Here is a 16,049-nt window from a genome sequence, read left to right on the forward strand (position 1 = left end):
ATCTGTCTACCCTTTGACCCAGCAATTCTGTTCAGAATTTATATTTCGGATATACTCTCAAATGTGGTCAACTGTCTCTACATAAGATTATTCATTATAGTTTTGTACTAGCAAAAGATGCCTACTGATAGCCACAACACACTAAACACAACCTCAGAAACAGGGAACTAAAAATGGAGTTTTTAAGTACTGAAAATGTTTTATGTGAAACATTTATTTTTAGAGTTATGAACACTATTAATGTACTACAGATTAGTAAGATTTTAAAAATAATCATCTCAGAATCTGTATGTTCATAGAACATAAAAACAAGCACCTCAGTAGGTCATTCCTTACTTCAGTGATGTTGCCATGTTCAAATATTTTTGGAATTCTTCTAGAACTGTCTTAACCAGTATACAAGTCCTTCAAGAAAATACTTCTCCTTATAACTATATCTAATTTTGGTTCTGATGTTTTAAAAAGTATTATTCTTTTCAGATCAACAAATTTGGCTCCAAATAACTTCACAAAACTTCAAAAGTCAAATCCACCCTCACGGGATAGAAATTTAAAGATGGTCAAAAGGACACAGTAGAGGTTCTGAAGGTACTGCCAAGACAGCACATTATGTATATTTTGATCAACGTCCTCCTAAGTTGTCTCTTGATGTGCTCTTGTAGTACATTTCTAACAAAATTATTTAAATCACTTGGTCACACTGCATAGTTGTGTGCGTGCATATAAACAATGTGTTCTGAACCAGGCAGACTGAAATTTAAATCCTGGTTCTGCACATACTAACTGGATAACTTTGGGCAAGTTTTTGTTTGTGTTTTGTTTTCTTTCTCTGGAACTTATGACCTTAGTTTCCTCATATGTAAATAGATCTAAGGAAAATTTCTGGTTCAATGTGAAATATATCTTTTTTTTTTTTTTTGCGGTACGCGGGCCTCTCACCGCTGTGGCCTCTCCCGTTGTGGAGCACAGGCTCTGGACGTGCAGGCTCAGCGGCCATGGCTCATGGGCCTAGCCGCTCCACGGCATGTGGGATCTTCCCGGACCGGGGCATGAACTCGTGTCCCCTGCATCGGCAGGCGGACTCTCAACCACTGTTCCACCAGGGAAGCCCCTCTATTTTATCTGATGTGTAAAATTATCACTGAAACAAAAGAAATTAAAAGGGGAAACCAAATCTACAGCTGAAGGAGAGGCAAAAGAAGCAGCATGGCAGCTGACCAGAACAATGAAGAATTTCTGAAAAATCAAACAGATGGAAAGATAAAACTGATGGTGAAATTGACCTAAACTAAAAACTTTACATCAGGACAAAGAGGAGATTTTCCAAAAAGGGTTTTTTTTCCTCAGAAGAACACTAGAACAACTCCAGGTTCAGTGGTCATTCGAGCGTGTAAAGGAACAGGCCACGGGTGATTGCTGGGATAATTAAAGGACAACTGAACAGCTGTCCCCAGGCCCTGCTCTGAGTGCAGCTGACTCTGGCATCTGCCCATGGGATTAGAGTGGTGAGTACATGACTCAGTGTGGGAGTTCTGCCCAGGGAATCTCCCAAAGTGGGTGTGAGGGCTGCCATGAGGGAGTTCCCCATCACCAACCCCCACTCCTTCACAACAGACAACTAAGAATCAGGGCCTCTATAATCAGAACCTACATTCACTGCCAGAGCAAAAGGCCTCTCAATTTAGCTAAAGAAACACTCTAGCTACCAAGATGTTTCATTCTAGGTCTTTTTCAGTATATATGGACAGACAGCCCTGATTTACCAAACATTCAAGAAAAGTCAACAGCAGAAAAGAAAGATAGCAAATTTGACAAAGAAAGAAAGAAACTTTGAAGGAAAAAGGGTTGTTACAGAAAATAGATGAGCCCTAAAGTAATATGCTAAATTTATCATAACACAGATTTAAAAGTCTATCATAGGGCTTCCCCGGTGGTGCAGTGGTTGAGAGTCCGCCTGCGGATGCAGGGCATACGGGTTCGTGCCCTGGTCCGGGAAGATCCCACATGCTGCGGAGCAGCTAGGCCTGTGACCCATGGCCACTGAGCCTGCGTGTCTGGAGCCTGTGCTCCGCAACGGGAGAGGCCACAACAGTGAGAGGCCCGCGTACCGCAAAAAAAAAAAAAAAGTCTATCATATACATAAATGGTAATAGACTTCTATGAAAAAAAATTTCTAAAAACGTGATCGCCATAATTAAAAGAACTCAATAGATGGACTGAAGAGCAGAATGGATATGGTTGAAGATTCAGTTTTGATCCAGAAAATCTGGCCCAGAGACTCTCTCAGAATACAGTGCAAAGTATGACAGAAAAGATAAGTGACATGGCAGATAGATCCAGAAGTTCTAATAGGTATATCTCAGGTGGTGAAATACTATGATAATTAAACTGTCTTATGTGAGACCTTTGGGCACAAGGTCTAGACATGGAATCAGCTACTGGATAATGGACTCTGGCTCTAGTGAAATGTAGTGGTGGGCAGTGTAGATGCTAGAGGGGGCACAGAATCAGAGGCTGTTCTCTTCCCTTTATAAGCTATCATATTTTTGTCCTCATCTTCTTTTTTTCTTTCTTTTTCCTTCTCCAGTCTTTTGTTATCTTTTCCTTTCTCCTGCCCAACTTGTTTCCTTAGCCTTATGCCTCTTGAAACCTTTTTTCTTGTCGGTATGGAAACTTTGTAAACACTGTCTGCAGCTATCACCTTCCCCTCATTTACCTCAACTTCTTCCCCTCTATGCTTCTGGCCTTCAGCAATACTACAGCACAGGGTTTAACAGATTCTGGCCTATTTACAAACTTTTATACATGGAGCTGTATTCAGGGGAGGAAATCTCAAGAAAGAAAAAAGAGCTATTTGCCTCAAGACAGATTATGAATGAAAAACACTCCACTTTCACAGACTTGTAGAGCTAGAAGACACCTTCTATTTTTATTTTTAATTAATTAATTTATTTATTTATTTATTTTTGGTTGCATTGGGTCTTGTTGCACACGGCCTTCTCTAGTTGCAGCAAGCAGGGTCCACTCTTCCTAGAGGTGTGCAGGCTTCTCACTGTGATGGCTTCTTGTGTTGCCGAGCACAGGCTCTAGGTGCACAGGCTTCAGTAGTTGTGGCACACAGGCTCAGTAGTTGTGGCTCGCGGGCTCTAGAGCGCAGGCTCATTAGTCGTGGCTTAGTACCTCCACGGCATGTGGGATCTTCCCAGATCAGGGCTTGAACCCATGTCCCCTGAATTGGCAGGCAGATTCTTAACCACTGCTCTACCAGGGAAGTCCCCCTTCTATTTTTATTAACTTTAATTTTCATCAAATTAACACATATACATAAATTTAAAAGTCAGGACCAAAAGGCCTATCATGAATGAAAGCAGTTTCCTGTCTTGCCCCTTCCAATCCTTTAATTATTTCCCTTTCAACAGAGGCAACCATTCACAACTTGTGTAGCTGTTTTCTTTAGCATTTGCCTAATTATTTCTAAAATATCTCCATTTTAGATTTCTGACTCCCCGTCATGATAGATGGCGTTTTAGTTCTCTCACATCACCTCTCTTATTACCTCCTGTGCCCTCAATTCCCTAACAGAGATCACAGTTCTTTATAAAATAAAAAGTTAATATTTAGATTCTTACGACTACACAAATATTACTCACTGCTAAGTCATGTCGTGTACTATGTTCAGACATCCTTTCTTATATCATGATTTCTTTTTTCTGGAGTTAACAATTATCTTATTTTTTTTTTTTTAATTATCTTTTTTTTCATTTTCCTGCTTTTCTAGGAGAACTTTTTAGATGCATCAATATTTTTGACATAAATCTATCATTAATATTTCCTATAAACTCAAAGAGATAAATTTAATTTCTCCCTTGGAGGCCGCCTTTCCAGAGGACTCAGGCCCCCTGCTCTAATCAACACTGGTTGTTCTCTAATCTTGCTGATCATTCCTGGACTTCCCTTCAGATCCCGTTTCCCCTGGACCCTGTTTTTCTTTTTTGGTTTTCTCCCTGTTCACTGAAGTATATCTTCTAGGACCTGTCAGACAAACAAAAAAAGAGTATGCAAAGGAAGTATACAATCAGTGTATAGACTAAAAAATTTTTGAAAAGATATTTCATCCATGAATAACATGGGAAGAAAAAAAGGGACAAAAAGCAAGAAAGAATTTTTGGAAATTAGATATGCAAAATTTTTTAATTGCAAGAGAAACATTAGAAAATAAAGCTGAGAAAAGCTGTCAGAAAGAACAAAAAGACAAAAAGACATATAGAAAGCAGGGAAGAAAAAGTTAAGATCGACCTTGTTTTGTTTGCTCTCTTTCAAGTTACAGACTTCCTTCAAAGTCCTGATTATCTTTGGCTGTGTCTATTCTAAACAGACACAGTGTTCTAAAACACTGACTGGTTAGGCTCAGTGTGAGGCTTGTGTCTGCTGGAAGCCTTCACCGTTGGATGCTTAGATGGTAGCATGACCTTTGCATTTTAGGGATTTCCCCATACATACCAATATCCAGACATCTTCTTTCTGGCCATTTGGTATCTCCTGAGATAACCCCTCCAGTCTCCCACATTGGAAGGGAAAGGATAAGGATGAAACCAATCAATATGCAGACTTTCATTTTATCTCCTCTTAGCCTTACACCTCATTGTTTCCCCAACTGTGCCAGATATCCCAGAGTCTGGACTCTCTATTTCAATCAGAAGACTTCTGAAGTTGTTTCATCTCATTCTTATTTTGCAGATAATAAGAATGAGACTCAGAAAATTCATGTGCTTAAGGTATTACCGTTAATAAACGGGAAATATGAGACTTGAACCTAGGCTCTTGCTCTCATCTAGTGTTCTGGTCAGCTGAAACACTGCTTCCAAAAATGTCAGAGATGACTTGAGATTTTTCTTTCCAGATGTCTGGAAATCTTGGTAAGCTTTTGGGAATTGTGTCATGCCAGCTAAAAGCTGTAGTCAGACTGAAATAAGCAAGGCCCACATCTGGTCCCATGAGAAGAGGACAGGCAAATTTTGAAAGTGAGCTTGTTAGTTTCCTTCACTTTCAAGGTCACACAATGGAATTATCACCACTATTTTTTTCAACTTCAAAGTCTGATGGGTGAAAACTATCTTCATGAATTGGAAGTATACTATTCAAAGTGTCTCTTAAGTAGGAGAATGCTAACATGGGCTAGAGGAGTCATGACCTATTTCAACATAGATGTCTCCTAAACAGTGCCCCATGAAAAACTCATTCTGTGGGTAACATGTATTACTTGAGAAAAGGAATTCTATAATCAAGAAAAGTTTGGCAAATGCTGGGTTAAAGAAATCTTTAAATTAAATTTAACTTGTAAGACGGGCTACAAGGATGTATTGTACAACATGGGGAATATAGTCAATATTCTGTAATAATTGTAAATGGAGTGTAAACTTTAAAAAAATTGTATAAAATTTTGTTTTAAATTAAAAAACGATGAACTGGCACAAAGATAAAGCAAAACAATTTTTAAAATATATAAACTAGTTCACCTAATACAGGACTTCCTAAAACCTTTAATACACACTGTGGAATTTTAATAGAGGAATGGTGTATATGTCACGTAGCATTTGCCCAGTGTATGTTAGCGCAAAATCCTTTTTTTCATAGGACTAGTGTTCAAGGAATACACTTTGGGAAACATAATCTGATCCAATACTATATTTCTGAAAAGTCCTACTATGGAATGTTTTGGGCAAGAACACAAAATTGCTCTCCTTAACATCAACTTCTCACCTTAACATCAACTACAAAAAAGTAGAGGTTATATTATAACTTAAAATAGACATGATGAGTGAGGTTCATATGTCTGAAAGTAACTGTGTATTACTAATAGTGGCATTAATGAAAAGATATTTCGCTCTCAACAAACAAAAGGTCTGTGCAATAATGATGAGAGACAAAGCACTAATCCATATTATCATTAAACATTTAAAATGAAGTTCTGTCCCCAACACATACTATTCAGCCTGGAAGTGGATCTGGCAGTGGTGGTCTGAAGTGCAGCTGGCAGGATCTCCGATTTGATGGCTACAGTGGTGACCGCACCATCCATCCTCTCTGTCTCACATAAGCCTGGCAACTGTGCTGCCTTCTCCAGCGTGGGTAGTAACTGATCAAACTGGTCAAGATCAGCTGTAAACTAAGAACGGAAACCAAAGTTAGAGGAAATACATTCTACACTTTCACCTGAAACAATGTAGAAAACAAGTTGTTCCTTTAAACTATATGAATTGAGTGTGACTATGAGAGAATGAAGAAAGAAGAAATAATTAGAAAGATTGAGGTCTCAATGAAATAACAGGACCTAACACTGGAACAAAATGTGGACACTTATGATATTAATATACTACAGGATATAAGATAACGTACACATAGTGTTTATCTACTATATCTCGGTATAAAATGTATGCACTGGAAAAAGACTGAACTGGAAAGAAATATCGAGAGTACTGTGTTACGACGATAGCATCATGGGTGATTATCTTCTGTCATATTTTTCAAAATTTTATAAAATGGCTTACTTTATGATGGTGCAAAACATACACTGTTTTTTAAAATAATTTTTTAAAGTGTGGGAAAATTTTTCATAAATATTAGCTTGAAAGATCCCAGAAAGGTCATTTCCCACTCAAGGACTTACTAGAATAAGAAACAGATCTTCTAGCATAGGTAGGGAGTTCCTACATCTGTCTGTGGCTATGCACAGGAGAAAACTGACCTTTATTTCACAGTATTATTCCACTATGGTTACCTTAAAATAATTCATCAACATAAAATGTCTACCTATTTGGGTTTCATTATTTACTTCAACAAAAATTTCTTTCTAGATTGTGTAACAGAATTACATGTATGTATTTTTTAAAAGTCTGGCTTCTTTCACTTAACGTTACATTTCTGAAGTTTAGACACCTTGTCGCAATTAGCAGTAGATCACTTTGTTTTTGTTGCTGAATAGTATCTCATTGTATGAATATGCTACAATATATTTATCAATTCTACTGTAATGGATTTGGGAATTTTTCTGGGTTTTGGCTAATACAAGTTAAACTACTAGGACTATTTTTGAACATGTCTTTTGTGGCACGTGCAAAAAGTACTAACAATAAAGGAAAAAACTGACAAATTGAACTACGTTAAAATGAAGAACTTCACTCCAACAAAAAGCACCATTAAGAGAAAGAAAAGGCAAGGCACAACATAGAGAAGATATCTGCAAATATATAAACAATAAAGGACTGACCCAAAATGCATAAAAAACTCTTATAGGTCAAGAGGAAAAATATAACATATTGGGAAAATGGGCAAAACACTTGAACAGGCTATTTACAAAAGAAGATATCCAAATGACCAATAAATGTTTACCAGGGAAAGGCAAATTAAAACTATGAAATATCACTACACAGACCCCAGAACAGCTAAAATTTAAAAGATTGACAACAGCAAGTATTAACAAGGACATGGAACAACTAGAAGGAATTCTCACACACTAGGAAAACTGGCATTATCTACTAAAGATGAACACATACATATTTTACGATCTTGCAATTCCACTCCCAGGTATAAACTCAGCAGAAATGCATGTACATGTGCACTAAAACAGATGTGCCAAGATTGTACACAATGGTATTTTCTTATAAAGCTGTTACTTTTAAAGTTAATTTTAAAGCATGAGATTTTTAACATAGTTATTATTTAAAGCTGTTTTTCAGCTTAGAAACACAGCACTAGTTTAGTTGTACCAAGAGACAGCCTTCTCAAACAGCACACATGTAAAGAAATAACCCAAATAGTGTTATAGTAAATAGAGACAATACCGAGCACTATGAGTGGAGAGGAAGGCAATGTTTAACTAAGGCTACTGGGGAAGGCTTTACAGAAATGATGTCTGAATTGTTTGTGAAGGATGAGGAGTTCAGCAGACATAGAAAGGAGAGCAAGGCAGAAGATGCTTAGAAGAGACATGGCTTATCCCAGGAATGGCAAGGGCTTCCATGTGCCTAGAATGCAGTATGCCTGAGGGAAGAGAGAGACTTCTGTGAGATGAGGGCAGAAAATAAAGCTGACTCAAGAAACTGTAGGACCTATTCGTACTAAGTGTGAATCTTGTTTCACAATGAAGAGTCTTATTACTAAACTGCTTTGTGAATACATTTTCAGCTATTTCATGTATGTCTATATTCTGCCTAAATAATGTACAAGCTCCTAGCAGGGAGGAATCACATTTTTTGTTTTTCTTAAATTCCTTCAGAGTCCACAGCAATTATTCAATAAATGAAGCTGCCTATTACTTTTCACTCCACCCCCTACCCCAAACTAAACACAGAGGTTCCTGATCCACAACAATTTACGCAAAGGTTTATTTGTATTTACTTCTGTTTCAGGGCATGTTATATACCCTACTACCCGGAATACTCAAAGTCCCTATTCTGATGGGGGTTGTGGATTGAGGGCAGTTAGAATCAGATGAGAAGGAAAAAGACTTTAAAAAATGCTTCAAAGGAAATTAAATAGCAAAGCAAGCCAGACTAGGCAGCTTTTTCCACCTCCTCACATTTCTCTCTCATTTCATTTACATCAGAGGTTCCCAAATGTAGTTACATATCAGAGTTCTCTGGGGAGCAACTTTAAAATACAGGTTTCTAGGTTCTATTCTGAAAGAGTTGGATTTAATAGGTGGAAAGATGGGAGAAGGGGGCAGGGGAGGTATTTTTTTAAACCTCCAAAGCTATAAACTCTGCTTTTATAGAAAGAAAGAAACATCTACTTTCTTAGAATGCCACATTAATACTGTCGCCCTCCAAGGTTCCAAAGAGAACTTTTCAGGGCATCCTGTAATTTTTCAACCATCGAAACTAACCTTTTAACCTATGCCCAAGGGAGAGGCAAAACATAGCCTGAATCCAAATATGGTCTATGGATGGAATAAAATAAATGAAAAGAAAAAAATAACTAGGAATGTTCATTCTGTGAAGCAAGGAATTACCTACCTGGTTCTGTGACTCCAGTTTAATTTCCTCAGGAGCAGGTTTGGTCACTGGGGCTGGATTTGTGTTACAGGGATCCATCTGTTCTTTCTTTTCCACCTTCACCTTTACATCATCCAGGCTCAGGTTTGGAGTGGATCTTATATCTTTCTCATCTTTATCTAAAAGGTAGCGTAGGAGCTGATGGTCTTTTGATTCTTTTTTCTTTGAAGCATCCAGTTCCAGCTTTATACTGGAGTTCCCTTGTACCTGTCCAGTCACTGCCACAGAAGTAGATGCACTGTCCTTTTTATCAGGCTCCACAGACAAAGTTGTGATATCCGAGGGGCTACCCTCCTGTAAGAGCCGGTGTAGGATTTTGTGCCGCTCTGTCAGTGAGCTATGAGAGGAAGGGCAAGAACCACTTGAAGAGCTAGCAGAGGCAGAGCTGGGAGTGCCTGTGCAGGACAGTACCTCCTTGCAACTTGTGTCGATGTCAGCATGCCGTAACTGCTGCTCTGCAGTTGTTGTCAAAAGCTGCACGAGTTTGTGACTGGTTTGAGAGTATTTAGTGTCTCCATCTGAGAGTCTGTCACTGTTATGCAGAAGCCCAGAATCCAGAGGTTTGCCATCATTAGAGCTGTTGTCAGACTGAATCATTTCATTTAAAATGGATGCGATCTCTTTATTATCTTTGGATTCAGCTTTTGCTGGCTGTATATTTAATCTGTTAGGTGAATTCTGTGAGCTCATCTGCCTGAGAACTGGAGAACTGGCAGAGAAGCCAACAGAGTTATTGGGTACTTCATTCATACTCTGTAAAGGTGTTACTGGGATGTTTGAATAAGATCGGTTGCTACTATTACAGGCAGTACTTGTCATGCTAACGGGGGAGCTTAATGTCGGAATATTAGGAGGAAATGAATTGTTTGGCATCCTGGGCCTTGTTGCCAATCCAGAACTAACTTGTCTCCTTGGAGACATGAACTGTGCAAGGGATATTCCTGTACCTTCCATAGGAGAATTATTGAGGTTTAAAGAGGGATTGGTGCTCTGGGAACTGGCCTGTCCCTGGTTTAAGGCAACACTGGCTACAATCTGATTTCCAGGTGAGCATCCAAAACTCCCTTGGCTGTTGCTAGAATTACTATGACTGCTGCTATGAAGGTCTGAGCTCTGTTGGCGGTTTACTCTGGTGGATACCACGTTGTTGTTGGATGGTGGCAATGTAGCTGAACGGGCCGCACCGTGAGCTGGAGAGATACTAGGATTGACGGAAGGGTTTACCCGGGGAATTGACATTCCAGGATTAGTGTCATCTTGAGGAGAAAGACCATTGTGTTCCCTAGAGGAGGAAAAGACATTCAAAGATCTTCACTGTTTTCCATTATAATATTTTTATGATGCATATTATAAAACAAGACCATTAATCTCACTAATGTAGCAAACTATCAAGTAAAAAGCTTCTGTATCACTTTAAACTAAGAAAAGCAGTGCACTGTTAGTACTACTGTGAAATATTAGCATCACTTAATAGGCAATAGTGCTTAAGACCCTGTAAATATGATAATGGTTTCAGTTAAATGGGAGAGAAACCTTTCTTGGCCTTGGAAAAAAATCCAATATATGTACTTTTAAACTTTTCAAAATTTCATATAAATAATTAACACTACATAAGACTTTTAATTAAAAGAGAAACTTTCCACACCTCTCTGGTTACAAAGTATTTATTTATGACTCCCTTGTTACAGCTTTTAAGTATTTCAACTCCAAAGAGGAAGACTGGGTAAGGAAAATACTGTGTCACTGATGTAAAAATTAAAAAGGGTGACATGCAGACATAGCAGATGTTCTGAAAGAGAAATCACAATGTGAAAAAAAGAACTGTGCTAATTCCACTCACAAGCATAAATTAAACTAAAATTAGAAAATGCAGAATACTGAATTCAGATTTTCATCAAGTTCTTTACTCAAATCCATAATTACGACAACAGATTTGTGACTGGTATTACCATGTTCCCATAAGCAAATATATCAGATGAGAGAAAGATGAAGTGAGGGAAAATGTCTTTGCTTTTGTTTAATGCTAAATTTTAAATAGTTGTAAATGTAGGATTTTGAATAATTCATAGGATAAAAGAATGGTTTCATGAATTTACCATATATAATAGTGCAAAACATATTTTGAGAGGAGAACAAATTAGAGGCAATGACATTCAAAAAATCTCAAGTGGATAGTTTAATAATTTGTAGTTTGATAAACTGTCAAATTGAACTCAGGAGCCACTGAGTTTTGCTCTAATGAAAATAAAGCACTTTTAAAATTAAAAAATAACAATACTAATAAACTCAAATCTTTTATAGGACTGTAAGTTCACATATGGAAAGTTGGAAATTCTTAGCCACGTTTTTGGTTTTTACCCCTTAAGCATATATTCAGCCACACCTTTCCTGTCTCCCTTTTTAAACAACAAAGCTATTGTTAGGCGACAGAACTATAAAACTCAGTATGGATATATTAACTATATACTCATCAAGCTAGTTTAATGCCTAATTTAAAATTTGTTTTCTCGCCATCAAGAATATAAAACTTTTTTCTCTAAGAAGAGATATGTGAACTGACTTATTTCATATGAAGCTCTCCAAATAAGTAGTACCTGTCGATGATATGAATTCCCATGATGAAAGGTTGCATGTCTGGACTTTGAGGGTAGCAAAGTTTACACTTGGTGTGGGCGCTAAGCATTGTCCCATCATTCAATATGAATCTATAGGATGGGCTGGAGGCAGTGCCACGAGTCATCACTGTTTCAAACAAAAGAGAAACCTAGTTAAAATTCTGACACTTATACTTTGGGCAAAGGAGAGTTACCAAGCCTTATTTCTACCTAGAACTTCGTTTAAATGCCCTTCCACCTGCTGCCTGCTCAGACTCAAAATACAGTCAGATAAAGCAGATATCTGAGGGGGAAAAATGATTCTGGGTGAAATATACAATCTGATGACAAGTTTTAATTAGTCCTACTTGAATGGGTGCCTCCTCACAGAAGTTATGATTATGAAGAAACCACAAACCACAGAAAAATCAACCTTAATCTTTCCCTATAATGGGGCAGCTCCTTAAATTTATTAAGTGTTCATTAAAAATACCAAGAAGTAATTTTCTCCCCTCTCATTCTCAGTATTATCTCTAACAAGCTCTCCCCCCACCTTTGCCTGGCTGATTTTTAAAAACAGCTTTATTGAGATATCATTAATATACTATAAAATTCATCCTCTAAGTTTTGATTAGTTTGCAGAGCTCTTTAACTGAAATTCAAATTTAATTTTTCACTCAGGAATGTGAATTGATAAGGTCCCCACTTGTCAAATTATTATAGTCATATATATTATTTTTGATGTTTGAATTTAGTTTAGTAAGCAAATTAAGATAAAGCCACTGATTGCTAATATAAAATAAAAACTAGGTTAAGGCAGCCAAATCACTGTATAAACAACACGATATACTTTTGTCTTAAAGCTTTATTAACAACAGATAAAATTCTAACTCTACTGGTAAATATTTATGAAATATGTAAAGGCTCTACCAGACTACTAAGTAAGAAAATGTCATTGATATTTCAGTAATAGAATTCTTTTTTAAGAAAGATTTAATAGGTAGACTCAGCTATACCCAGGTTAAAAATCATATCCACTAGGGCTTCCCTGGTGGCGCAGTGGTTGAGAGTCTACCTGCTGATGCAGGGGACATGGGTTTGTGCCCCGGTCCAGGAAGATCCCACATGCCACAGAGCAGCTAGGCCCGTGAGCCATAGCCTGCGCGTCCGGAGCCTGTGCTCCGCAATGGGAGAGGCCACAACAGTGAGAGGCCCGCGTACCACAAAAAAAAAAAAAAAAAAAAAATCATATCCACTGAAATACAAGGGTTACTACCACAAATGACTATTATAAATTAACCTCTAATAAATGTTAGTCCTATTTTTCAAAGACATTCCAGAAAGGGCTTCAGTCACACTTTAAAGACATATGAGAAAGACAAAATGACCAACTGATAATTTTTGAAGCCACATATTACTTTAAGTAAAGAGAAGGCAGGCTCTACTTTATTGCCATGGGTATACCATATAAACTGAAGAGGGCATAATCTGCTGTAAATCTATGCCATACATAAATCTCCCAAAGTACCAAAACCAGGATATCAAGTTAATTTCAAGGATTCCTTACCCATCTGGCAATTTCAGCCAAATCACTGGCACATTTACCAAATATAACACTTGGAGAAATTTAGTATCTAGTGAAATAATAAATGATGAAAAAGTCTTTAATGAAAACCGATAATTTCTGTGTAAGGATATAAGTTAAATGTTTGCTCTGACAAAACCTTAAAAAATATTAACAATTCCTAACTGTTAATATCTTCTGATAATATATTTTAGAAAACACAACTATAATAAAAACGTGGCACTTTAAGATAAATTATTAACCTGGGATAATGAGAAAGCTACAGATATATAAATGGCCAGATAAGACACGGAATATATTTCACGTTATTTTGCTTATGCCATTTTGTCTATTTTTTCATCATACTTTACTGTGCTTTAGGATCATTCTTCTGGAAAACATTCTCTGGCTCTTCACCACTGAGCTGACTGTCCAATATGGTAGTCATCAGCCACTTTCATAATGTGGCAAATTAAATTTAAAATTAAAAGAAATTTAAAATTCAGTGCCTTAGTCTCACTAGCCACATTTGAAGTACTCAATAGCTGCATGTGACTAGTGGCTACCATATTGGACAGTACAGCTCCATACAATCTGATTTCATTTTGCATTTCCAATCTTATTTTTCATTGTTTCATAAACATTTCTTCTATATCTCTTTGAATAGGAGGTAGAAAACCTTTTATACACTTATTTTTCTTCTTCAGGTAGAATAAACATAAGGGCTAGTACTGTGTCCCATTCTTATTTTCCACTCTCCATTGAAATTGTACGATGCTTTTAAAGTGAGAAAGAACTAGAAACTCTGGCTAACATGGGAATATTAAGATACTGTGGATTACAGAACCATCAACAGTCCTTTGGTAATTATGATGCCTTAACTTGGAGGACTACATCTAAATTAGTGAAAATTCCAAAACTGGGGAATCCCTTCTAACTTAATACAGGAAATTATTACACTTTAAGTTTTGAAGTTAGATTATTTATTTTTGATAATAAGGTGTGGAATAAGACTCAGCACAAGGAAGGCAGCACAGGTCAATGAAAAGAATAAAAGCCTTCGAATCAGATTCAGGTTTGAACTCTGACTTTGTCATTTACAAGTTTAGGACTTAATAACGCAAATTAACCTTTGCCCATTATCACTAAAATGGAGCCAGTTTATTGTGAGATAGTATCTAGCATGGAACCTGGTACGTAGCAGGTACTGAATGAATATTTCCTGAATAAATACCAAAGAAAAAACAAACTACAAATAAGCAGCTTCCAAAGTACCTATGTCCTGAGTCATACTCACTCACATTCAGCCAATCCCAAGATACCATTTATACTAATAGCTTCAACCCTACATAACAATCTAATATTCTGAATTAAGACATGAGTATGGGAGCCATAATTCTTTACAGAACTGGCTGGTTAAATGTCTGTTCTACACACCAAATTTTCCCCATAAGAAAGATCTGTGCCTGAACAAAACTATTTGGAATTTCATTTGATCACTGGTCCTGACCTTGTTTTCTGATTTAGCTTTACCAGGTTTTGTTTCCTGATTTAGTTTGGCCAGGTTTTGATCTCTGACTCCTGTGCCCATTTCTAAAATTTTTAGAACACTTAGTGAGGAGGGATGTTATTGATGTGGTATTATTGCCACCCCAGAAACTCTTCAAAGAACCTTTAAAATGGCAATCGTTTTTGCTTTTGTTCCCCCCAGAGTAGGCCTCAACAAAGCCAGGAAACAGAGCAAAGGAAACTGTTTTCTCTGGTCATAGCAGCTATAGAAGTAGAGCTATTGGGGCTTTTGACTCCACATAATTTGGTGCTGAGATAACCTCAACAAGCATGCCTTACTGATGTTAACCAACTGGGCAGGTTTGAAACATATGGCAGGTACTACGATCAATGCTGCTAAGAGATTTCTCTTTCTTTTTGATATTTCCCTAGATATTTGCAGAAAAAATGCAATTTAAAAATTGTTACTAAGATAAAGAAAAAACAATTACCCCTGGATGCTCTAAGATTTTCAGTCACCAATGTGTAAACTCTATTTAGTATACCGAAATTTCTAAAAAAGGAAAATAAACTTATATTTTAAATATTTTTAATAAAGTTAGACAAAAAAAAGGTTTTCAGTTAACTCTGTTATACAGAACATGGACATTCTGGTTAATCATTCATATTGGAACTTACGTTTTACAGCAACACTTCCAAACTTATTGATACTACAAACTCCTTCCAACTGTCTCATGATTTTTTTAATGAAAATAATTTTATTTTGTGATTATAAAGTTAATAGAGAAATGAACAAAGAGTAAGTAAAGATAAACTTGTATAATCCCATCACTCAGAGATAAACACTGTTAACATTTTGTTGGCCTTCTAATATTGGATAAATAGATATACAAGAATGAGATCTTACTGTATATGCCATGCTTTCTTAGCCTACTTTTTAATGTAACAATGTATCATGGACATCTTTCAAAGAGAAGAAATGATCCATTATATTACATTACATTATTGATAATAGAACTTTCATAAAACTTTTCTAGGCTATCTAGCCCAACATTTCCCATGACTACTACTCTCCTTAAGTGCTAATAGATGTGCTACAGGAAAAAGTATTCTGAGGAAAAATAAGTCTGGGTAACAAAGTCAAACATGAACCTTTATTGCAGAACTTCCCAGAAACTTAAATACTTTAAATATGTCTTATGAATCCCCAAAAGTCAGAGACTGAAATATTTCCCATATTTAATTCAGCATGAAACATCATTTCCTAGTTATAGCTATTAATATCTTGTGGAACCTATGTTTATGTTTTCCAAACTTTTCTGTAATAAA

The 16,049-nt window shown here is 36.8% G+C and overlaps 1 protein-coding gene across 14 annotated transcripts in view; it reads right to left on the reverse strand.

Annotated features, from left to right (window-relative positions):
• Nucleotides 1-16,049, reverse strand: part of NCOA1 (nuclear receptor coactivator 1) — a 260,566-nt gene that overhangs the window by 56,373 nt on the left and 188,144 nt on the right. For all 14 annotated transcript variants that reach the window (XM_067007989.1, XM_067007981.1, XM_067007992.1 and 11 more), the window contains 3 exons: nt 11,648-11,795; nt 9,015-10,335; nt 5,986-6,166 (listed from right to left, as the gene is read on the reverse strand). In XM_067007989.1, the coding sequence (XP_066864090.1) occupies nt 5,986-6,166; nt 9,015-10,335; nt 11,648-11,795 (1,650 nt within the window). The remainder of the gene's footprint in view (nt 1-5,985; nt 6,167-9,014; nt 10,336-11,647; nt 11,796-16,049) is intronic.

Source organism: Kogia breviceps, chromosome 11, assembly GCF_026419965.1.
Source record: "Kogia breviceps isolate mKogBre1 chromosome 11, mKogBre1 haplotype 1, whole genome shotgun sequence".
NCBI classification, from domain to species: domain Eukaryota; kingdom Metazoa; phylum Chordata; class Mammalia; order Artiodactyla; family Physeteridae; genus Kogia; species Kogia breviceps.